Genomic DNA, 24,394 nt, shown 5'->3' on the forward strand with positions numbered 1-24,394 from the left:
TCGCCGTGTAACTAAAATAACAAAATATATAATAAACACCACGAAGAAGAAAAAAAGCAAAATGCCAAACTTAGCGATTTTCAATCCATTCACATCCCTTAAAAAGTGCAGTAAGATATCGATCCAAATATCATATCTACCCAGAAGTGATACCAATGAAAACTACAGCTCGCCACTGAAAAAGAAGCCTTCATAAACCGAAAAAAAAAAAGAAAATGGGTACATTAACAAAGAATTTTTTTTCTTTGTTATTTTACATAATTCTTTTTAGTCATTGAAATCTAAATTTTACAAGTTTGTTATTCCTGTAATCGCGCTAGTCTGAAAAAAAATGATGCTGCCAGCACATTAAAAAAAAGCAGAAAGTAATGTTGGATTTTTTTTCCCCATTTTTCAGAACATTATATCATAAAATGAATTTTATTATGCAAATCTACAACTTGTCTTGCAAAACATACCGTAAGTAGATGTCGATGGAACACTAGAAAAGTTATGTCTCTTTGAATGAAAGACTGAAAGTAGCTAAATTACAATTTTAAAAAAAAATCACCCGGTGAAGAAGACGTTAGAGATGTCAAATTGGTCAATGAAAAATTCTTAAAGATTAGTTTTTAAAAATTATATTAAAAAGTTATACAGCATGATAAAAACATGCCTGCTTTAAAGGGCTTGTTCTTTGGTCATAGTATTGATGATAAAAAATGATCAATATTTTCCATTTATATGAAAAAAAACTCTTTTTCGGTGATTACTTTGTGTCTCCGTTCATACTGCACCCACACACACAAGTGATGCACCATTTGAACGGTAAACTTGCCCCCTTCAGCAAGAAAATAGCCAAACAAACCACACATCCACGATGTGATCACAAAATACACTTTTTAAACATTAATTTTCATAAACCTGCAGTAAGCAAAAATGACCTGCAGGTGGCACAACACTACCCCAAAGCATACTAATACAAAGCTGAAACAAATCCTAACATTTGCCTTGGGGGCTTTCCAGCTTGCCGAACTCCTTGCCCAGCCGGTTTCAGGCAGGTACATATAAAATATTTGCTACATATGTGGAAGTAGAATAAAAGTAAAACTTTACCTGTTTATGACTTCAGCTTTAAAACTGAAGATATACTTGTATTTTTCGCTTTGTAAGATGCTCCGGATTATAAGACGCACCCCAAATTTTGAGGAGAAAAATAGGAAAAAACTTTTTTTAATAAATTGGTGGGGCTTCTTATAATCCATGCGTCTTATTACTTACCAGGGGTTGTGGCTGCGGTGGATCAGGGTCCCAGGGTCGTTGCTGGAGGCAGGAGTGGATCATTGCTGCAGGCTGGGATGAGGAGGTCTGCAGGGGGGCTCCTGTGCAGCAGGCTGGGATGAGGGGGTCTGCAGGGGGGCTCCTGTGCAGCAGGCTGGGATGAGGGGGTCTGCAGGGGGGCTCCTGTGCAGCAGGCTGGGATGAGGGGGTCTGCAGGGGGGCTCCGGTGCTGCAGGGGGGCTCCGGGGCTGCAGGGCTGTCTCCGGCGCTGCGGGGGCTCTTCCGACATTTTGTGAAAGACCAGAGCCCCCCAGGCAGTTTGTCCATGCGTTCCTTCCAGTATGACTGACTCCGGGAAACTGGCCGCCGGAATCTCGAGAGATGAGATCTCAGTGCTGAAATCTCATCTCCCGAGATTCCGGCGGCCATTTTCCCGGAGTCAGTCATACTGGAAGGAACGCATGGACGAACTGCCTGGGGGGCTCTGGTCTTTCACAAAATGTCGCCAGAGCCCCCCACAGCACCGGAGTTTCCAGCATCAGGCGACAGCGGTGGCGGGCGGCTGCAGCAACGGTGGCGGGCGGCAGCAGCAGTGGTGGCGGGCGGCTGCAGCAACGGTGGCGGGCGGCAGCAGCAGTGGTGGTGGGCGGCGGCGGGCGGCAGCGGACACCCCCGCCTGTAACGGTAAGCGGTATATCCGCTTTGTAAGACGCACCCCCATTTCCCCCCCAAATTTGGGGGAAATAAAGTGCGTCTTACAAAGTGGAAAATACGGTAAATGAATGCAGCCTAAAAGGGACCGGACAGGCTTGCAAAATGGACATATAATGGATCCATGGGCTCAAATATTCGTGAAAACATATATGTATGTCAGTGACACACATACCTCTGTGTTCATCATCTCATTAAATACATTTCATTTGACCGGCTTAATTTTCCTGAAATTGCCTGCGCCCCCGATAACCAATGTGCAAAAATTTTGCACAGGTCAATTTATTAATATTTGTATTTTGTTTTAATATTTTTTAGTAATATTATTATTTATGGTATCATGATCATTTTTATTTAGTATGCTGCCTATGTAGCTGTGAGTTTCCCCACCTAATGAGCGGGGTGCTGGTGGACACACATGCTCAGTCGGTTTCCTGCATAGTGATCCTCTGTCACGGTAGAGCAGCCAATAGAAATTGCTTTCTGTCCCGCTTACCAGGGAAGGAGCAGCATCTGCAGTTGCATGGCAATAGAGCTGAGAAAACTCCTTCTGTAAGGGGAGTAATAAGTGACAAGTGTTGTCTGCCAGAGGTGGGAGGATACTCCTTCTGTAGGGGAAGAAAGAAGTGACAAGTGTCGGCTGCCAGATGGAGAAGGATACTGGTCCTACAAAAAAAAAGCCACCAGCAGCACAAAAAGTGATTTAAAAGTTTTTTGTTTTTTTTTAATCAATACACTGTAAATGACTATAAAACATCTCTTGGACTTCCTTTTAGCCTTTCCCCTCTCATTATGACCCTTTGAATTCTGTTTGGTGTACTTGGCCAACTAAAACATAAAATATGAGTTGTCAATTTACGTGTTGGAAATGTAGGAAGCTTCACTCTCCATACGGAAATTGTGCAGTCATTTATGGCCTCTATTTTGGTGACTACCATGTATTTATCTTTGTTGGATTAGATCCCGTTTGGAACCAGAACAAGTCCACCGGATGAAGACCTCTCCCTCGGCAGAGGCCATCATACTGCCTAGTCCTGAGGCAAAGGAAGAAGGAAAGTCCGGTGGTGAAGAAACTACAGGTGAGGACCTCTGCTTACTAATGTAGGTCTCTGCCGCTAAAATATATATTCGCTTATCGGGGCCAGTGGGAAAAACGCTTGCTAGAGATTGATCAGCCACAATTTTCTTTTCCATTTTGTTTTTTTGATCTAATTGTTAAGTAAATACATCCTATAATATCCCTAAAGGGCCTGTCCAGGACTGATGATCTGTCCTGAGGATCAGATCTGTGGAGCGCCGTACTACCACTGATCAACTGATTCCTGCACCCTCGCAGGCCGGAGGTAGACTGTGCATGGATTTGGGTCACCTCAGCTCCTTACACTCTTATCAGGTCCAAGCAGTATTTATGGGCCGTCTTCTAGTAATGAAGCTCCCATTTACTTCCTTAAGAACTGAACTGCAGCAGCCGAGAGCGGCCTTTAGAGTGTAAGGAGCTCCGTACACTCTCTCAGCTACGTACGACTTGCAAATAACTGATCGGTCGGAATGCCGTGTATTGCACACTGTGAGGGGTCGACATGCTCAGCTGCTTCTTAAAGTAGACACAGGAACTTTTTGGTAGTAAATTAGCATAGACCAAAGCAGGGTGCAAGAAAAATAAGCAGAGCCTTCCTTGCTTAACAGAAAACAAAACAAACAAAATGCAAAAGAGTCCTTTCCCTGAAGGTTTCACTTGCAGACGCTACACAAGGTCCTCAGCTCCTCCTGGAGCCACGTGGGAGTTCGAACTCTCCCAAGTCACAACCACAACTGACTCTCCTGGCAAGCTTTATAACCCAGACCATGTGCTGATCACCTGACCGTGACATCATCTCAGGTCCTTTTAGTACACATGCCAGTGTGTGCTCTGCAGGAGTAAATATGCTGAGCACCCTCCCTCCCACTCTATGGGTGCCAACATAAAACCAGGCTATATATATATATATATATACATACATACATACATACATACATACATACATACATACATACATACATACATACCAGACCAAAAGTTTGGACACGCCTCATTCAATTAACACATGTGGAATTATATACTTAACAAAAAAGTGTGAAATAACTGAAAATATGTCTTATATTCTAGGTTCTTCAAAGTAGCCACCTTTTGCTTTGATGACTGCTTTGCACACTCTTGGCATTCTCTTGATAAGCTTCAAGAGGTAGTCACCGGGAATGGTCTTCCAACAATCTTGAAGGAGTTCCCAGAGATGCTTAGCACTTGTTGGCCCTTTTGCCTTCACTCTGCGGTCCAGCTCACCCCAAACCATCTCGATTGGGTTCAGGTCCGGTGACTGTGGTGGCCAGGTCATCTGGCGTAGCACCCCATCACTCTCATTCTTGGTCAAATAGCCATTACACAGCCTGGAGGTGTGTTTGGTGTCATTGTCCTGTTGAAAAATAAATGATGGTCCAACTAAACGCAAACTGGATGTAATAGCATGTCGCTGCAAGATGCTGTGGTAGCCATGCTGGTTCAGTATGCCTTCAATTTTGAATAAATCCCCAACGGTGTCAGCAGCAAAGCACCCTCACACCATCACACCTCCTCCTCCATGCTTCACGGTGGGAACCAGGCATGTAGAGTCCATCCGTTCACCTTTTCTGCATCGCACAAAGACACGGTGGTTGGAACCAAAGATCTCATATTTAGCCTCGTCAGACCAAAGCACAGATTTCCACTGGTCTAATGTCCATTCCTTGTGTTCTTTAGCCCAAACAAGTCTCTTCTGCTTGTTGCCTGTCCTTAGCAGTGGTTTCCTAGCAGCTATTTTACCATGAAGGCCTGCTGCACAAAGTCTCCTCTTAACAATTGTTGTAGAGATGCGTCTGCTGATGGAAATCTGTGTGGTATTGACCTGGTCTCTAATCTGAGCTGCTGTTAACCTGCGATGTCTGAGGCTGGTGACTCGGATAAACTTATCCTCAGAAGCAGAGGTGACTCTTGGTCTTCCTTTCCTGGGGCAGTCCTCATGTGAGCCAGTTTCTTTGTAGCGCTTGATACTTTTTGCAACTGCACTTAGGGACACTTTCAAAGTTTTCCCAATTTTTCGGACTAACTGACCTTAATTTCTTAAAGTAATGATGGCCACTCCTTTTTCTTTACTTAGCTGCTTTTTTCTTGCCATAATACAAATTCTAACAGTCTATTCAGTAGGACTATCAGCTGTGTATCCACCAGACTTCTGCACAACACAACAGATGGTCCCAACCCCATTTATAAGGCAAGAAATCCCACTTATTAAACCTGACAGGGCACACCTGTGACGTGAAAACCATTCCCGGTGACTACCTCTTGAAGCTCAAGAGAATGCCAAGAGTGTGCAAAGCAGTCATCAAAGCAAAAGGTGGCTACTTTGAAGAACCTAGAATATAAGACATAATTTCAGTTGTTTCACACTTTTTTGTTAAGTATATAATTCCACATGTGTTAATTCATAGTTTTGATGCCTTCAGTGTAAATGTGCAATTTTCATAGTCATGAAAATACAGAAAAATCTTTAAATGAGAAGGTGTGTCCAAACTTTTGGTCTGTACTGTATATAGCTTTAAATTAATCCTCTCAGCACGTAGCAAGCTGGAGGAAAAATATCCTGGTTTTACATCACTGATGCCAATAGGTGCAGTGACATATATCTCCCTTCATACACTGTGCCAGTGACCCTGTCACAACATGTTGATCTGATATTGATGACCAGTCCTGAGCTTTTAAAGGACAATGCCAGTGACCAATTACCTATCGCTGACTTCTGCCGTTTCGAGCGCTGTTCTGGTTTTCTGCTGCATCACATGACCGCAGCTCTAAATGAAGAATATTTGCCATTATCGTGCTATTTAAAAAGGAAAATCATCCTGTAAATATATTACAATTAAAGGGAACCTGTCACCCCAAAAATCGAAGATGAGCTAAGCCCACCAGCATCAGGGGCTTATCTACAGCATTCTGTAATGCATTCTGTAATGCTGTAGATAAGCCCCCGATGTATCCTGAAAGATGAACAAAAGAGGTTAGATTATACTCACCCAGGGGCGGTCCTGCTGTGGTCCGGGTCTGATGGGAGTCGCGGTCCGGTCCGGGGCCTCCAATCTTCTTACGATGACGTCCTCTTCTTGTCTTCACGCTGTGGCGCAGGAGTAGTTTGTCGGACCTGTTGAGGGCAGAGCAAAGTACTGCAGTGCGCAGGCGCTGGGCCTCTCTGACCTTACCTGGCGCCTGCGCACAAAGTAGCACAAGGGCAGACAAAGTACGCCTGCGCCGGAGCTGCGGCATGAAGACAAGAAGAGGACGTCATCGTAAGAAGATGGGAGGCCCTGGATCGGACCACAGCGGGACCGCCCCTGGGTGAGTATAATCTAATCTCTGTTTCTCATCTTTCAGGATACATCGGGGGCTTATCTACAGCATTACAGAATGCATTACAGAATGCTGTAGATAGCCCCTGATGCCGGTGGGCTTGGCTCATCTTCGATTTTGGGGGTGACATGTTCTCTTTAATGTAAGCGAGTCTCTTTATGAGTCATATAGACTTACATTGGTAAAATGACCTCTGGTCCACTTAAGAGTCCGGTCACAACTGAGGCCACATGATGCAGGAGAGGATCGGTGCAGCGCTGTAAACGGCAGACGTTAGCAGTGGGTAAGTATTTTTAATTCACACACTGTAAACACTTTACTGATGGGTAAAGGAAGGGCAAAAAAAATACAATAGAAGTGTGATACTCTAATAGTGGTTGGAGCTCTGCCTCAGGTTAAGCCGGGCCCAGTATATTGCGTCAGGAGCATGTCAGTCCGTCCCGAGGACTCGGATGATTACTTTTTCTGATATTAACTTTGTTCTGTTAACCCTTATGTTGCTATTTTCATTCAACAAACTGCATTATTAAAGGTTGTTTTTGTTTATTTTTTAATTTATTTATTTTTTTAAATCTGTATGCAGTAAGCTCTTAAGCTCCCCCTAGTGGTGGCTGCAGGCAGACAGAATTTTTTCGTTGAATGTTTTGGCTATGCCAAGTGAAGCCGTGGATTTGGATCTCTGTATCCAAAAACCTATACTCCAAACCCAATGCGTATAATCAGCCGCACCGACTCAGCTTTTGGTTTGTTTTTCACCTCTCTGTAGATTTTGCACAGGTTTTGCCGTCCCCCAGAATAATCTCCTTTTGTGTTTGTTTCTCGGTGGTCTCCCTCGCTGCAGTATTCGGTGCACTCTGACTATCTTGGCGTCCTGTAATGAATTTATGGGGACTGTGCGGTGGCGCCTGATTGTTGTCCCTCGTCGCGTACAGATGTAGCAGAGCTGAGTTTTCAATAAGTCTTTATGGCTAGTTATGGGTTTCTCCATAGGTAATTTTCTAGCTCCGCTACATCCCTGTTGTATAATTAAAGGTAAACCCCCAACCATGTCTTCACCAGTATGGGGAGAATATCCAAGGACCAGTATAACATACATGTGCTCTTCTTGTTACAGACCGGCCCGTGGCTGACGCACAGAGCACCCCGGGGTTTTGGGACGATGGTCGGGGTGAAGATGAGTTATCCCCAGAGGAGGTTCAGATGGTAAGACTTTATCAAGGCAATTCTCTGAAAATGGCACATAGTCAAGTATTCTATACCCTATAGGTGTCAAACACATCCTGCCTCTGATAACCTAGTCAGGTAATTATTCCTGGCTTTTGTTTTTTACTCTCCCAGTCCAATTCATTACCGCATTTGCACCTGTTTGTTTTGTTTTTTTGTCCAATTTTTTCTGTTTTGAGCCTTTTTTTTTTTTTATATCTGCACCAAATTCATCTTTTCATTTGTGCCTTTTTTGAAGTTCTTTTTATATGTACACCTTCCTCCTCGGTTTATTCTATGTACGCTAGAATATATATTTATTTTTTGCTTAGTGTACTACTTTTTGGCTTAAAGAAAGTGGGGAAAAAAAATGGTTAGATGCTGATAAAAAGACAATCTTTGAATTGGTCCAAAATTAATGGCCCATTTTCACGAATTTAGTGCCCAAAAAGTCAGCGAAAATCACAACACAAAAAAAGAAAAGTGACCTACAAATATTTCATTATTTTACTATTATCCATTTGTATTTTCACCTCCATTTTTGTTCTTTGTGGTACCACAAATCCCAGCGTTTTCTCCTAGTGCCTTCATTTGAACCATTTAGCCGCCTCTTTATACTAATATTCACTATATAATTGTTTATATCAGCCTGTATTTTGGCTGTCAATATCCTCGTGGCCATGTTTGTTCATGTGATACCAGAAGTCCCAACACTTTTTACATTTTAATACTGAATGATTGTATTATGATATCCCTATGGCACTGGCTCTCCCTGTGATCACTTGACATTACGTCACACAACCCCTGTGGCCAATCAGTGCTGGCTTCACTCGCCACTCCTTCGGACAAGTCAAAGTATCTCGAGGAAGTGGGAGATCAGCCGCAGCGTTTGCTTCCTCCTTGGGTCAATTATGTCTGTATGAGGGGATGGTGAAGACAGCGCTGATTTGCCCCCGGGATCGTGTGACACAATGTCATGGGATAACGGGGAGAGGCAATGCTGGAACAGAGCTGGCACCGGAGGGATTCTGAAGTTGTTGTTCGAGTATTGGACAACCCCTTTAAGAATATACTATTTGCCCGTCTCATACCCAACAGCTTTTTTTTTTTTTGTTCCAACCAATGTAAACCATGTTCACACCACTTGTTTAGCGTGTGAGCCAGCAGGAACGATCCCAAAGGTGTCCATAGGTCTCCATTGGCAGATGGAGGTCAAAATGGTGCTCCGTCTGACCCACTATTTCAGTGTACCACAAAGTTAAAAAAAAAACAAAAAAACGTGGGATAGCGTCACGTACTGTGCTACCGCATCCCACAGAGCCTAGTAAAGAATATATAACCAAGGGGTATATGCAGCTCACCTATACCGGTGTCACGGATCAGAAGCTCTCAGAAATAAATACTGGAGGAAACAAAGGTCTGATCCAGCACCAAAGCCCATAGCAAAAACTCTTCTTTTTATTAGAAAACTCCAGAGACACCAGCATCTAGCTGGAATAGAAAAGCAGGATTAGTCATGATGAATGATGGTCATCCGAAACGCGTTGGTTAAGCCTGCTTTTTCCAATAAAGAAGTGTTTGGGTTTTTTTTACTATGGATTTTGGCACAGGATCGACCCTTTGTTTACTAAAGAATATATACATTAAACCTCCACATTTACACGCATTTCCTGACATAGTATATACCTCCGTCAGAAGACTGTGATATATTACCTGAAGAAGGTATACTGAAATATACGCGCTAGTGATGAGTGAGCGTGCTCAGATAAGGTGTTCGAGTCCCCGCAGCTGCATGTCTCGTGGCTGTTTGTTAGGCAATCCCTGTATGTGTTGCGACTGTCGAGACATGCAGCTGTGGGGACTCGAACATATTATTCGAGCATGCCGAAGACGTTCAGTTAGCACCCGAGCATGCTCGGATCTCTATTACCCACCCAATGGATGCTTTTTTGGCCTCCCCTCAGATTTGGTGTATACTTGACCTCCAAACATATGCTCTGATCGCGATGGGAGCAAAGCCGAACTTAAAAACAGGGCTGTGGAGTCGGTAAGCCAAACCTCCGACTCCTCAATTTCCATGACTCCAACACCAAAATGGGCTCCGACTCCACGACTCAGACTCCACAGCCCTGCTTAAAAAACAGACAACGTCTGATTTTTTTGTTTTAATTACCGTCAATTTTTGGCAGGTTTCCTTTAAGCATTGGTACTCCCTCCCCGCCACATCCTTCCAAAAAAACTAATTTGTATCTTTTTAAAGTTGCACAGATCTTTTTATTATTATTCTTTTTCCCCCATCTATTGTTAAAAGACAATACATAGAGGGTTTGTAAAACTCGGCACCGACGGCAGAAAGCGTTTGCCGCGCAGTAGAGCAATTAATTGTTCTTTGTAATGTGTGAAGCTGGATCACAGACAATACGTCAGGGGAGATGTCTATCTCCGGCTTTAATATGGAGAAAAGAAGAAAAGTCGGGATTTTAATCTGCGCGAATGGTGTTTGCCGCTGTTACTGGGCTTATGTGAAACTTCCCGAGAGATGGCAGGTGGAGATCTACATCAAGTCACCAACGAGTAAAACTTTCTATTTCATATGTATTATAAATGGGTTTCCGGTAATAGACGTTATTAACCCTAGAACGCATACCCATAGAAATCTACACATTCACGCACCTGGGGCCTCTTAGGCCTGTTTACAATTATCATGGAATAACTCAAATAAAAATACTTTTCAAAGTTTATTAGTAAGGATGCATTCCCACTAGCGCAGGGGTCCGCCAGGACGGGATTCCGTAATGGATCTGACCTCCTGGTGACCCCAGCTAAGGCTGGCGGACGCATACCTGGGGCCTCGCAGGCCTGCCAGGTTACTTGTTTTCTATTTTCTGTAAAATTACTTTAGTTGGAATTTTGAAACTCTAGGTATTCCTCAGGTATATAGTTGTTAGTAATTTCCAGTTGTTCATATATTTTTATGTTATAGGCATTTCGGTATAACAACCTTTTTTGGGACTACCCCATATTCACGTACCTGGGGCCTTTTAGGCCTGTGTGCAAATAACCCGGAATAACTCAAATAAAAATACTTTTCAAAATGTATTTTACAATTGCCAGGTAAGGATGCATTCCAACTAGCGCTGGGGTCCGCCAGGAGGGGATCCGTAATGGATCTGACCTCCTGGTGACCCCAGCTAAGGCTGGCGGAATCCTGGAGTTACCAGGAGGTCAGATCCATTATGGATTCCCTTCTGGCGAACCCCAGCGCTACTGGGAACACAGCCTAAGATGTGTACCGTATTTTCCGGCATATAAGACGACTGGGCGTATAAGACGACCCCCCAACTTTTCCAGTTAAAATATAAAATCTTCTTAAAAGTCGGGGGTCTTCTTATACGCCGTATGTCATCTTATAGGGCCGGTGAATATGTGCCTTTTGGCGTGGGGAGTGGTCCCGATGACGAAGAGAGGGGGCGTCTCACAGTAAAGGGTGAGTGGAGTATATCCCCCATTACCTCATTGCGGCAGCGTGGGGGGTCTCTGTGCTGGGAGCGGAAGCTCCTCTTCGTGCCGTGGGTGCTCTGTGCTGTGGAGTGGCGGCGCATCTTCGTGCCGTGGGTGCTGTGGGGCGGCGGCGGCGGCGCATCTTCTTGAAGCGTCGGGGCTCCTCCGGCATCTCCTCCAGGTCCGGAGACACCGGCAGCCCCATTGCTCTGATGCGGTGGCCTCCGGGAAAATGGCCGCTGCTCAGGTTCAGATCTCGTCTCCCAAGATCTCGGGAGACGAGATCTGAATCTGAGCAGCGGCCATTTTCCTGGAGGCTGCGATGCGGTGACCTCCGGGAAAATGGCCGCTGGGGGCGACGCATGCTCAGATTCAGATCTGAATCTGAGCAGCGGCCATTTTCCTGGAGGTCACCGCATCACAGCACTAGGGCTGCCGGTGCCTCCGGGCCTGCAGGAGATGCCGGAGGAGCCCCGACGCTGCAAGAAGATGCGCCGCCCCACAGCACCCACGGCACGAAGATGCGCCACCGCCCCACAGCACAGAGCACCCACGGCACGAAGAGGAGCTGCCGCTCCCAGCACAGATACCCCCCACGCTGCCGCAATGAGGTAATAGGGGGATATACTCCACTCACACTTTACTGTGAGATGCCCCCTCTCTTCGTCATCGGGACCACTCCCCCCCACCCACCATATGCACATTTTATCTGTACCCGGCGTATAAGACGACCCCCGACTTTTAAGAAGATTTTGAGGGGTTAAAAAGTCGTCTTATACGCCGGAAAATACGGTATATTTCAAAACATAATTATGTGCATAAAACAGCAAAAAAGTAAGTAAACGGGCACGCCAAATATAGGCATTCTATATGCAATTTTTTTATGAAAACATTTTTTGGTTGTAGCAAACTTGAAACGCTCCGATTTTCTTTCCTTCTTTGCTGGACAAATATAGCAGCGCTGTCATGCAGAATCCACACTCTTCCCAGCAATAGCAGAGTCATAAAAGTTCTTCCCCAGCAACAATACAGACAAAAAGACTGAGTATCACTTGTAAACCTAGTACAGGCCTAAAAGGCCCCAGGTGCGTGAATATGGGGTAGTCCCAAAAAAAGGTTGTTATACCGAAATGTCTGTAACATAAAAATATATGAATAACTGGAAATTACTAACAACTATATACCTGAGGATTACCTAGATTTTCAAAATTCTAAGGGTATGTTTCCACGTTCAGGAAACGCTGCGTTTTTGACGCTGCGTTTTTCCGCAGCGTCAAAAACGCAGCGTCCAGATGTTACAGCATAGTGGAGGGGATTTCATGAAATCCAGACTCCACTATGCGTTAAATGCATGCGTTTTTGCCGCGAAAACACATGCGTTGTGCGTTTTTTCGAAACGCAGCATGTTGCTACTATGAGCAAAACACGCAGGTACACCGCAGGTAACCTGCCAGTGACCTCAGGTGCAGTTTTGGTCAGGATTTTACCTGAATAAAATCCTGACCAAAGCCTGAAGCAAAACTGAACGTGGAAACATACCCTTACTAAAGTACTTTTACAGAAAATAGAAAACAAGTAACCTGGCAGGCCTGCGAGGCCCCAGGTATGCGTTCTAGGGTTAATAGTTATTGTGACGCCAGACAGGTTTGTGGTTAATTATTTACTTCCTTGATTTATTTCTGTCGCTGGATTTGTGACTTTTGTGTTGGGGGCGGGGGTGACAAAATGCAGCATTGCGCTCCTAAAACAAAAACAAAAATTACCTACTAAAGGGGCACCCCTGCCGGGTAGCTCGCCATCTCCCTGTAACTGGAAGACACATTAGATGAAAATCGTTTGAACCCGCTGATTATGGCAGGACCGGCCCCTATTACACGGAAGCTTCCCGGCTCTCCCACAACAGATGATGTCAGGGTAGAGAAGGATCTTCGAGTTGGAGTTTCAGCATCTGATCCTTCTTGTGTTTTGGGGACAAAATCCACTGCCAAGGGTGTTTAGCAGCAGCTTTTTTATCTCTCTCGTTGATAACGCATGAACGATTGTTCTCTTCGAGTTGTCATGTGTACGGGAAATTCTGAAGAGACAGCTGTTAGCGGAACAGTTCTCATGTGGATGACCAGCTTTAGGTTCCTCAAGAACCTCTAACTCGCACCCATTAGTAAGCCACATTAAGAACATTGAGCCCGGGCACGTACTAGTCAACCTAAGCTTTGGTGAAAAGTGGCCACTGGTACTTGGCCCCGGTGATTTTCTTTTCTGTCTGGAGTGTTTATTGGTCATGGACGCGTTTGATGGGCCTTGTGATAGACAGTCATTGAGAGGTTGTCAATGTCCATTACTCAAATAACCATTATTAATGTGCATCACATGAGCACTGCAATTAATCAGCTTCCTCTATTGAGCTGCAGTGGTCATACTTTGTCCGAATTATAAAAAAAAAATCACTGGTTGCAGCGTTGAGTCTGTTTGACCCCAGCAGATGAATCCATCAGATGCCGTTGATGGGCTGTAGCGCTCAGGTGGTGTAGGCTCCGCTGGATGAAACGCTCTGACTATGAAAGACTAGCGCCGATCTGGGACCTGAGTCTTAATTTCTGTCTTTCATAATGATATATTCATCCAGGTGGCACGGCTGAGGTCCTGTCCAGTGACCTAGAACATTAAATTCCTCCATAATAAATCATTTGCTATGGAGACCACCTTCTCCAAGATCAGACTGGAAAGGCTAGCGTCCATGACCATCCATGGGCCTTGGGCACCTATGACCCTGTTGCAGGTACACAGGTTGTGCTTCATTGGGCCACTTTTGGTAGATAATAACCACAATGTACTGGGAACACCCCACAAGACCTGCCCTGCTTCTGCTTTTCACTTATTAACGTTAAGACTTGGCGATTCACTTGCTGCTTATTATTTCCCAGCCCGGACAGGTGCCATTGGCACGAGGTGTGTTGATTATTCGCTTCACCTGTCATTAGGCTTAATGTTGTAGCTGATTTATGTGTATCCATTGTTATATACTAACCATATATACTCCGTATCAGAAACCCAGGAGACGCTTTTCATCTGTCAGCTACAGACTAGTGATGGCGTTGTACAGCAGCCGGTGAAATACTAATAGACCCCCATCTACAGGCTGCCATGAAATTTTCCGGTTCTGTAGACTGGGATCAAACATCCAGGACTGATTGCCGCCAAGATGATAGACATCACATAGCTCTGCTCTTCTGGAGTCCAAGCAGAATTATGAATGCAGCTGTGGATATAATTGGAGTGTTAATTTGGCAAAATATATATAGGGGTGATAGTCGGCCAATGCATTCTCCTGCCAGAGCCTAACACAAATGATCACATCATAAGCATGCTCATCCGAACACTGACATTAAAGGGAGTCTGTCGGCACAAAATGACTGTTCCACCTGGTACCCTTGGTGTAGCCAAACCATTCCGTTCACCTTCACAACTACTTGTTTTCCATCGACCTCCACCCCCATGTGGGTCCTTGTCAATCAAGGAAGAGGAGGTTGGAGATGGTGGGAAAACAAGTAGATGGGAAGGTGCACGGACCCATTTGGCAATGTAAAGCGTGCATCAAGCGCCTGTCCTTTGGTGTCAACAGTCATGTCAGACTCCATTTAAATTTTCTAATGATGGGAACCAAGTGGCTGTTAGTCACCTGCTTACGTCACCTGCCTACTTCTTATACTATAGGAGCGACATAATGAAGGCTTTACTCTACTTTTATGATGCGAAAGGTACAAATTGGGTACGATCCAGGCAAACCGTGAACAGAAGCTGCAGGGAAAATGTATTATGTGATATTGAAAGAGGACCTGTCACTCGCCATCAATATAAAACCAAAAGAAAAGAACGGCAGTATAAGTTGGTATGCATGCGACGTGTAGGAGCGTGTTCACACTGGCCATTAAATAGACCGAACCTAAGACAGAAACAAAATGAACATATACCCTGCTGTAAGAAAGTATAAAGCAATAGTGCATATAAATAACATGGGGTACTTCGTAAACACCGCTTATGACCAAAAAAAACCCTAAATACCATACCACCAGCGCCAAGGTGACCCAATCATGTTGTCTCTATCTTAGGTTTTGTGTATTTGGTCCTACAAGTTGCATGTATACCAACTTATATTCCAGTTCATTTCTTTCGGTTTTGCTTTAGGTCCTTGCACAGAAGTGTGGCCGTCCATTAGTCAGGGGCCTCGGTCCTATTTGGCCCTTATTCACATTGACTGACACATGGTAAGGTTTTAATACTAGAAGTTAGGACAGTCCCGATTTGGTCACCTTGACGCTGGTGGGATGACTTTTTACGCTTTTTTTGGTCAAACGTGTTGTTTACTAAGCGTCCGATGTTATTTATATTCACTATTGCTTTTTACTTACTTACAGCGGGTTATATGTTCAATTTGTTTCTATCTTAGGACTTGCCATAGATATGTAATTTTTTTACTTGGTGTAAACGTCGCTATTCTGTCGAAATTTGGTCCTATTTTTCTTTTGTTCCTTCGCCTCTCTGTTCCTGAGATATGGCCCCGTTTTCCCTGTATTTAAATCTAGTCCTTTCATCCAAGGGGGTGCGGTCCGTATTTAGAAGCTACACAAAAGCTGATGACCGCACCCATTTGACTAACAAGACTAAATTTAGAGACACTGAAGAGGGGTGGCCATATCTCAGGAACGGTAAGGCGCAGGAACAAAAGCAAAACCACGCCGGATTCAGGAGAACAGCGGCATTTACACTGGATTAAAAAAATACAGCTTTATGGTAAGTGACCCTTCCTTAAATTAGTTTCCATCCATGCATCATACAGGCATATCTTTTACACCAGAATGAATGCAGATGTTGGCAGATCTGGGGACTTACATATGTCCTGGTGGATGAACTGGGACAATCCCTTAAATCTCTCCCATTTCCCTTTCTTGTTTTATGGCCACTCGGGCAATCCAGAATTTGCGATATATCGCTGTATTGGAGCGTTTCTCCTCTGACCGTGATCTGCAGCACAGAATAATATAGAGTTAATAATTCAATATACAGATTATCTCCCCACAGCTCAGTCTGCCTTAGAAAACCGCAATGAAAAGCCATTATTATGCTTCTCCTGTACGGGCTGTTGGTTTATGTCACAATGATGGGGAATGCTACACGATTATTAATGTAATGTTAAGTCGGTGAATTATCCTTTTGTCTGCTGCTTTGTCCTCTGCAGTTGGCTTCAAGGTCAAAGCGTGGAAATGAATGGGCTCTAACGGCAAGAAAGTCACGGGCTCTGAGTCCACAGAGGTGCTGGACAAATGGAGAGAGATTCGGTGCAAAGACCCCGCTTACGGCTGCACAGCAGGATAGTGGGGCCCAAGTTAGGAGATATGCAAAAATATCTTCAGATACATATGCACAAATCTAACAAAGGTCATACGTACATGGCGGCCTGTTATGACGCTCAGCTGCTGGGGGCTTCGGGTTTTTGGAGTAGGGGGAGAGTTGAACTCATGCGAGTCCTCTAGCACCCCATACACATAAGCTGAAAGTCATCTGAATCTGCCAATTTCGGTGGGACTGGCCATCTGAGTCGTATGTGGTTGGTCTCCTGACTCCACCTCGACAGATGATATCAGACTGTTGGAGTTTCAATACACGATCCTTTTGCTTTCAGGGGAGATAATCCCTCATCAGAGATGTTTAGCAACAACTTTCTCTTCCTCTGGTCGAAAACGTACCTGAGCGCTCAGCCGAGCCGATCACTTGCATGGATGGGGTGGTCGGGAGATATAGCGGTCTGCTGAGCTAACGCCCGGCTGACCTCCACCCTGTGTGGGGCCGGTTTTACACTCGGGTTTTTTTTTTCTCAGCCTCAGATTGGGATGAGAAAAAAAAAAATCTCAGCATGCGAGTGCCATCCAATCTTTACACACCCGGGTCCTTTGAAAAAACGGCAATTCATCTGCCGTGTACAGTAAAATCACAGCGTGACAGGTTAGAATTGAATAGATAGAGTAGATATAGACACATAGATATAAATGTGTCAGTCACTTATATAATTAGTACAGTGCTTGAGTAGCTCACTGTACATGTATTTTTTTTACATAATAAATTATTTTCTGAAAAAAAAAATGGTGTGGGGTCCCCTGACGTTTTATTAACCAGCAGAGCGAAAGCGGACAGCTGGAGGCAAATATTTATAGCCTGAAAAGGGGGTAATACCCATGGAGCTTCCTAGGCTGTTAATATCCGCTCACAGCTGAATACTTAGCCTTTCCTGGTTATTAAAATGGGGGACACCCCAGAAAGACATACAATTAATAACCAGCAAAGGCTAGGCAGAAAGCTGAGGGCTGATATTAATAGGCTAGGAAGGAGGAATGGATATTGGCCCCCTCCCAGACTAAAAACATCAGCTCTCAGCCGGCCCAGAAAATGTGCATCCATAAGATAAGCTAAATCTGTCACTTAGCCTCATTCTTCCCACTTGCCCTGGTCTGGTGGCAAGTGGGGTGATAATTTGGGACCGGGTTTGATGTCACCTTTGTATTGTCAGGTGATCGCAAGCCCAGAGGTTAGTATTGGAGAGGTGTCTATAAGACGCCCCCATTGCTAACACAGAGTGATAATGTATTAAAAGAACACATCAAGAATAAAGTCCCACAATTGAAATATAAATAAATATATATGTGTGTGTATGTATGTATATGTATATACGCTTCCTCGTAGTGGGCATAGCAAGCAGCACTGTGACTGTGAGACCCCTCTCCATAACGGGGCGCCTTATGTCCCCGCGTGTGATCAGACAATGACTGCACATGCTCCTCTCCTCCCTGTACAAATGAATACAGATGTCACATACAGACAGATATGAGCGTTCTTACTTTAGCTTCTGTCAAAGAAAATATTCTATCTCGCCATTTCTGTTTACTTTGATGTCGAAAAAGTGACACCAGGAAATGGCCACCATTATATCAGTGACTGATGGCGGCCATTATGCCCAGAAGCATTAACACTTGGAGAATATTGCTGCCATGTACCTGTAGACTCTGTAGATGTATCCGGATAATAATACAATAATTCATCACACTCTGACACTACACAATAGAAGAATTCTTCTTTTTGGAATAAATCATTCTTTCTTTCATTGACCAGGAGTCTGCTAAAAAAATAAGGCCGATGTGCAAGACTCCCAGCAGACGTAGAAAATGGCCAAAGATGCAGCCACCACTAGGGGGAGCTGACGGCATGTGTTTGATATTGCTTCCATTGGCCCGTAATGGAGGTTAATAAATATATAAATTTAATGCAAAGCCACAGAAGGAGGAAACAAAATTCCCCAAAAAATCCAACAATTAACTCTGTTTAAAAAAAAAAAAAAAAAAGGGCAACAGTGTTTACCTGCCCAAGTCACAGTAACAGGATGCAGCCATCCCATGTAATAAAGATGGCGGCAACACAGGTGCATACTGCAATACTGATGAGACAATGACTCACAGCCTACCAAGTCATGGGGGGAGAGATTGCGTAGTATTAACATTTCTCACGAAAAAAAGGCTTGTATAGGGCGCTGGTCACACACAGGTGATGCACCGTGGCTATAGGGCACTGGTCACACACAGGTGGTGCACCGTGGCTATAGGGCGCTGGTCACACACAGGTGGTGCACCGTGGCTATAGGGCGCTGGTCACACACAGGTGGTGCACCGTGGCTATAGGGCACTGGTCACACACAGGTGGTGCACCGTGGCTATAGGGCACTGGTCACACACAGGTGGTGCACCGTGGCTATAGGGCGCTGGTCACACACACAGGTGGTGCACCGTGGCTATAGGGCGCTGGTCACACACAGGTGGTGCGCCATGGCTATAGGGCGCTGGTCACACAGAGTGCACAGTAATTGCGTGGGCTGCCCAGCACTATATTAGTGCACCCCATGAGAACAGACACCCTAGTTTACAAGACCAACATTGATAGGTTAGTCTGCACCATGAAGAAAAATATAATGTGCAAGATCATATACAAGTTCTTCTGACAAAATTAGAATATCCTCAAAAAGTTAATTTATTTCAGTTCTTCAATACAAAAAGTGAAGCTCTTATATTGTATAGTCATTACAAACAGAGTGATCTATTTCAAGTGTTTATTTCTGTTAATGTTGATGATTATGGCTTACAGCCAATGAAAACCCAAAAGTCATTATCTCAGTAAATTAGAAAAATTAACAAAAAACACCTGAAAAGGCTTCCTAAGCGTTTAAAAAGGTCCCTTAGTCTGTTTCAGTAGTCTCCACAATCATGGGGAAGACTGCTGACTTGACAGATGTCCAGAAGGCAGTCACTGACACACCCCACAAAGAGGGTAAAACCCTTGTTGGCAAGCACAGCAGTCAGACTTTTTTTGTAGTTGATGATGGGCTTTGTGTACATGTCAGGAGGAATTTTTGTCCACTCCTCTTTGCAGATCATCTCTAAAAATCATTAAGATTTTGAGTCTGTCGCTTGTCAACTCGGAGCTTCAACTTCCTCCATAAGCTTTCTGTGGGATTAAGGTCTGGAGACTGGCTAGGCCACTCCATGACCTTAATGTGCTTCTTTTTGAGCCTCTCCTTTGTTGCCGTGACCCATTTTTAATTTCCTGGTGGAGGAAGGAGGTTGTCACTCAGGATTTTACGATACAAGGCTCCGTCCATTCTCCCATTGATGCGGTCATGTGCCCTTAGCAGAGAAACACCCCCAAAACATTGTTTCCCCCTCCATGCTTGACAGTGGGGACGGCGTTCTTTGGGTCATAGGTAGCATTTCTCCTCCTCCAAACACGGCAAGTTGAGTTAATGCCAAAGACCTCAATTTTTGTCTCATCTGACCACAGCACCTTCTCCAAATCACTCACAGAATCATCCAGGTGTTCATTGGCAAACTTCAGACTGGCCTGCCCATGTGCCTTCTTGAGCAGGGGGACCTTGCGGGCACTGCAGGATTTTAAACCTTTACGGTGTAATGTGTTACCAATGGTTTTCTTGGTGACTGTGGTCCCAGCTGCCTTGAGATCATTAACAAGTTCCCCTGATCGATGTCGATTGACAGTCATTTTGTATTTCTTCCATTTTCTTACTATTGCGCCAACAGTTGTCTCCTTCTCACCCAGCGTCTTATGGTTTTGTAGCCCATTCCAGCTTTGTGCAGGTCTATGATCTTGTCCCTGACATCCTTATAAAGCTCTTTGGTCTTGCCCATGTTGTAGAGGTTAGAGTCTGACTGATTAATTGAGTCTGTGGACAGAAGTCTTTTATAAAGGTGACTATGTAAGACATCCGTCTTTAATGCAGGTAACGAGTTGATTACAAGCGTCTAATTGGTCTGTAGGAGACAGAACTCTTAATGGTTGGTAGGGAATCAAATACTTATTTCTCACTGCAAAATGCAAATGAATGTATATAATTTATACAATGTGATTTTCTGAATTTCATTTTTGATATTCTATCTCTCAATGTTAAAACTAACCTACCCTTAAAATTATAGACTGTTCATGTCTTTGTCAGTGGTAAAACTTACAAAATCAGCAAGGGGTCAAATACTTATTTCCTTCACTGTATATGTATTCTATCTATTCTATCCTGTCACTCTCTGATATTACTGTACGTGGCAAATGAATTGCTGGCTTTTCTTCTATCGCATGCTGTGATTTTACACGCACGTCGAATACGTCTAAAAAAAAAAAAAAATAAACGGTGATGTGAGCTGCCCCATAGATTAACACTGGGCCGAGTGGTATGCAATGTTTCCTCACATAGCACTCCCCGTATTCGACGGTAGTGTGACCCCGGCCTTACTTGCACTGTGTATTAGGGGGCACTTAGTTGGAATGCCAGATTAAAGGAATTTCATTATGTGAACAGTTTCATCAACAGTGAGTTAACCAGTGGTACAGCCATTTTTCCAAAGGTGTCCAAGAGCTGGATTTCAACACAATGGCATCAGGCCACATCTTGCTGGTACTATGAGCGCCCTGCGTTTTCTAGATGTGCTACCATGGTCCCTGGACCTGTCTCCTATTGAGGAGATCTGGGACGTCATTAATCGTCAATTGTAAAGGAAGCTGCCAGCAGCGGATCTTGATGATTTGTTCCTCAGACAGTCATTGATAGCAGCCAAGATTGTATGTCCGGGGATTTCGATTTCGGTAACGTCTCTATCCATTCTGTGATTTCCATAATTCCAAGACATGCTGCATTTTCAGTGTATAGAAGAGGATACTGTGTCTTTATTAGTTCTCTTTACTGATAGAAATAAATGGTTAAAACCTTTTTTTTTTTCTAATTTACTTGTTGCTTCTCACACTTCTGTGCATAAATCAGGAGGCCAGCGTAGAAAAATGGATGGGTTTTAAGACGTGATACTTGGCACGGCTAAGGCTAGAACAATGATTTGTCACGCCTGGTTGGCGTAAGGAGTGAATATGTAAAGATTATATGTTTTAGCGAAAGCTGATACATCTTGCTCATATACTTCCAGTAATCCTTCCAGATGAGAGATCTGCTCTTTTTTTTGGATATCCCTTTTATTCCCGTAGACAAATTGTACGTGCTAAATTGATTGTGAAGGATTGATGCCGGCTGCTGTCGACGCCACTGATTGCTTTTCCACCACCCAGACTTCAATGGCTGACTACTGTATAGCCAAAAAAATGTGCTGAACATTTCTGCTATTAGAGGAGGCGTCAGGAGGGAGATGCTGTAAATGATATTTTACTGATAGATGCTAATTTGCTCCAGGATATGTCAAGTAGGAAATGTTCCATTGTCACAAAAGGTCGTCTTTAAAACATTTTAAAACATTTTTATGTTTACAACTCATAAGCAAGCTGATGCGTCTCCATGGTAACAGACTACAAACAAACAATGTGTAGTCTGATCCTTTAATTTCACCTTTGCCAAAGGCGTGAGCGCCCCAGCGCAGTGAACTCAGGAAAGTGCAGTGAACTCAGGCAAGTACAGTGGACCCCTTCGCCTGGATTTCTATAAGTGATATCCATTGTATCTATGGCTCATGCTCAAGCTGTGCCCCCTCTATATAACTGGCACCAAGGATTTAACTGCTGTTTGACATCTTAGATGATACTGTCAATTGTGACAGCAGCATTTGAGAGGTTGAAAATGGGAGCGAGAGGTTCCTTTTAGTCCTTCATCACCCTTTTTAATACCCTACCCCGGCAATTTGATGGTCATGGTCATGGCAGCCTACTGATGGTCCCTGTGTATACACGTTTGTACACCTGAGCGTCGTAATTTTACAATACACTGCAATATTATAGTAGTGCAGTGTACTTTACAAGCAGTCACAAGACGACTGAAATAAAAAAATATATATATATAAAAAAAAAATGTAAAACTGAAAAATCTTTTAAATAAAAATTAGAAAAAAATGAACATATTTGGTTTCACCATGTGCTTAACTGATAAAATATCAAATTTATCTCGTACTGTGAATGTCAAACTGAAAAAACATCTAAATAACAGAATCACTAGTCACTTCACCTCCCAAAATGTTGCCCCGGTTAAAAACTACAGCTCGTACAGCAAAACAAGCCCTGATACTTCTTGGCTTTCAATTTTCTTTTTTTATTTGCGTTCTAAAACCTAAAGAGGGGCCAATTAGGACTTTGTCACCCAAGGGCCGGTACAAACCTGGATCCGGTCATGGTGGATTGTCCATCACCCGGTGCTTGCACATACCTGCATTGCCTTGTGTCTCACCGTAGAGAGTTTCTGGTCATTAATACGCACATTTTGTTTTGTTACAGTTCGAACAGGAGAACCAGAGACTCGTCAGCGAGATGAACAGTCTGTGCGATGAAGTAAGGTAATCTTTTTCCTATGAACTTCAGCTTGACATAAACCCATTTATATTCCTGCAATATCTTACTTTACCATCAATAACGGCCGGCCAACGGCCGCTTACTTCCACCACCATGCCGCGTAGTGCTCAGTAGTGTCTCTGTGTGCCCAACGTCCGATTGGCCGGGTAAAACAATTTCTGCACTGTCCCTTCTGACGCTTAAAACCTGAGGTTCCACTGCTGAAATTCCCTCTTCTGACTTGTGTTGTGATGGCGAACCTCAAATCGTCCGATACAGTGGGGAAAATCTGTATTTGATACACTGTCGATTTTTCCCACCTACAAAGAATGGAGAGGTCTGTAATTTTTATCGTAGGTACACTTCACCTGTGAGAGACAGAATCTTAAAGAAAAATCCTGAAAATCAAACTGTATTGGTTTTATATAATTATCATTTTATTGCATGAAATAAGTATTTGATACAATAGAAAAACAGAACTTAATATTTGGTACAGAAACCTTTGTTTGCAATTACAGAGGTCAGACGTTTTCTGTAGTTCCTGACCAAGTTTGCACACACTGCAGCAGGGATTTTGGCCCACTGCTCCATACAGATCTTCTCCAGATCTTTCAGATTTCGGGGTTGTTGCTGGGCATCATTGAGTTTTTTTCTCCCACCAAAGATTTTCTATTGGTTTCAGGTCTGGAGACTGGCTAGGCCACTTCAGGAACTTGAAATGCTTCTTACGGAGCCACTCCTTAGTTGCCCTGGCTGCAAGCTTCTGGTCATTGTCATGCTGGAAGACCCAGCCACGACCCATCTTCAATGCTCTTACTGAGGGAAAGAGGTTGTTGGCCAAAATCTTGCGATACATGACCTCATCCATCCTCCCTTCAATACGATGTAGTCATTCTGTCCCCTTTGCTGAAAAGCACCCCCAAAGTATGATGTTTCCCCCACCATGCTTCATGGTTGGGATGGTGTTCTTGGGGATGTACTCGTCCTTCTTCTTCCTCTAAACCGAACAAGTGGAGTTCATACTCTAAAACTTCTATTTTGGTTTCATCTGACCACATGATCTTTGCCCATGCCTCCTCTGGATCATCCAGATGGTCATTGGCGAACTTTAAATGGGCCTTGATATGTGCTGGTGTGAGCAGCATTTCAGACCATGCTAGCCTTGTTCAGGTCTACAATTTTGTCCCTGGTGTCCTTAGACAGCTCTTTGGTCTTGGCCATGGTGGAGAGGTTGGATTGTGATTGAGTGTGCGGACAGGCGTCTTCTATACAGGTAATGAGTAGATGGGATTCTTAAAGAAAAACTAACAGGTCTGTGAGAGCCAGAATTCTTGCTGGTTGGTAGGTGATCAAATACTTATTTAATGCAAAAAGCTATTTAACTATTGAAAAATCATACTATGTGATTTTCTGATTTTTATTTTTAGATTCTGTCTCTTACATCTA

The 24,394-nt window shown here is 43.9% G+C and overlaps 1 protein-coding gene across 1 annotated transcript in view; it reads left to right on the top strand.

Moving 5' to 3' along the window:
* The window catches only part of STX18 (syntaxin 18), a 195,408-nt gene that overhangs the window by 145,071 nt on the left and 25,943 nt on the right, over positions 1-24,394 (top strand). Inside the window, exons 6-8 of the mRNA XM_077280133.1 lie at positions 2,932-3,050; positions 7,500-7,588; positions 22,895-22,953. Coding sequence (XP_077136248.1) covers positions 2,932-3,050; positions 7,500-7,588; positions 22,895-22,953 — 267 coding nt within the window. The remainder of the gene's footprint in view (positions 1-2,931; positions 3,051-7,499; positions 7,589-22,894; positions 22,954-24,394) is intronic.

The sequence above is a fragment of the Ranitomeya variabilis genome, chromosome 1 (genome assembly GCF_051348905.1).
Source record: "Ranitomeya variabilis isolate aRanVar5 chromosome 1, aRanVar5.hap1, whole genome shotgun sequence".
Taxonomy (NCBI): Eukaryota; Metazoa; Chordata; class Amphibia; order Anura; family Dendrobatidae; genus Ranitomeya; species Ranitomeya variabilis.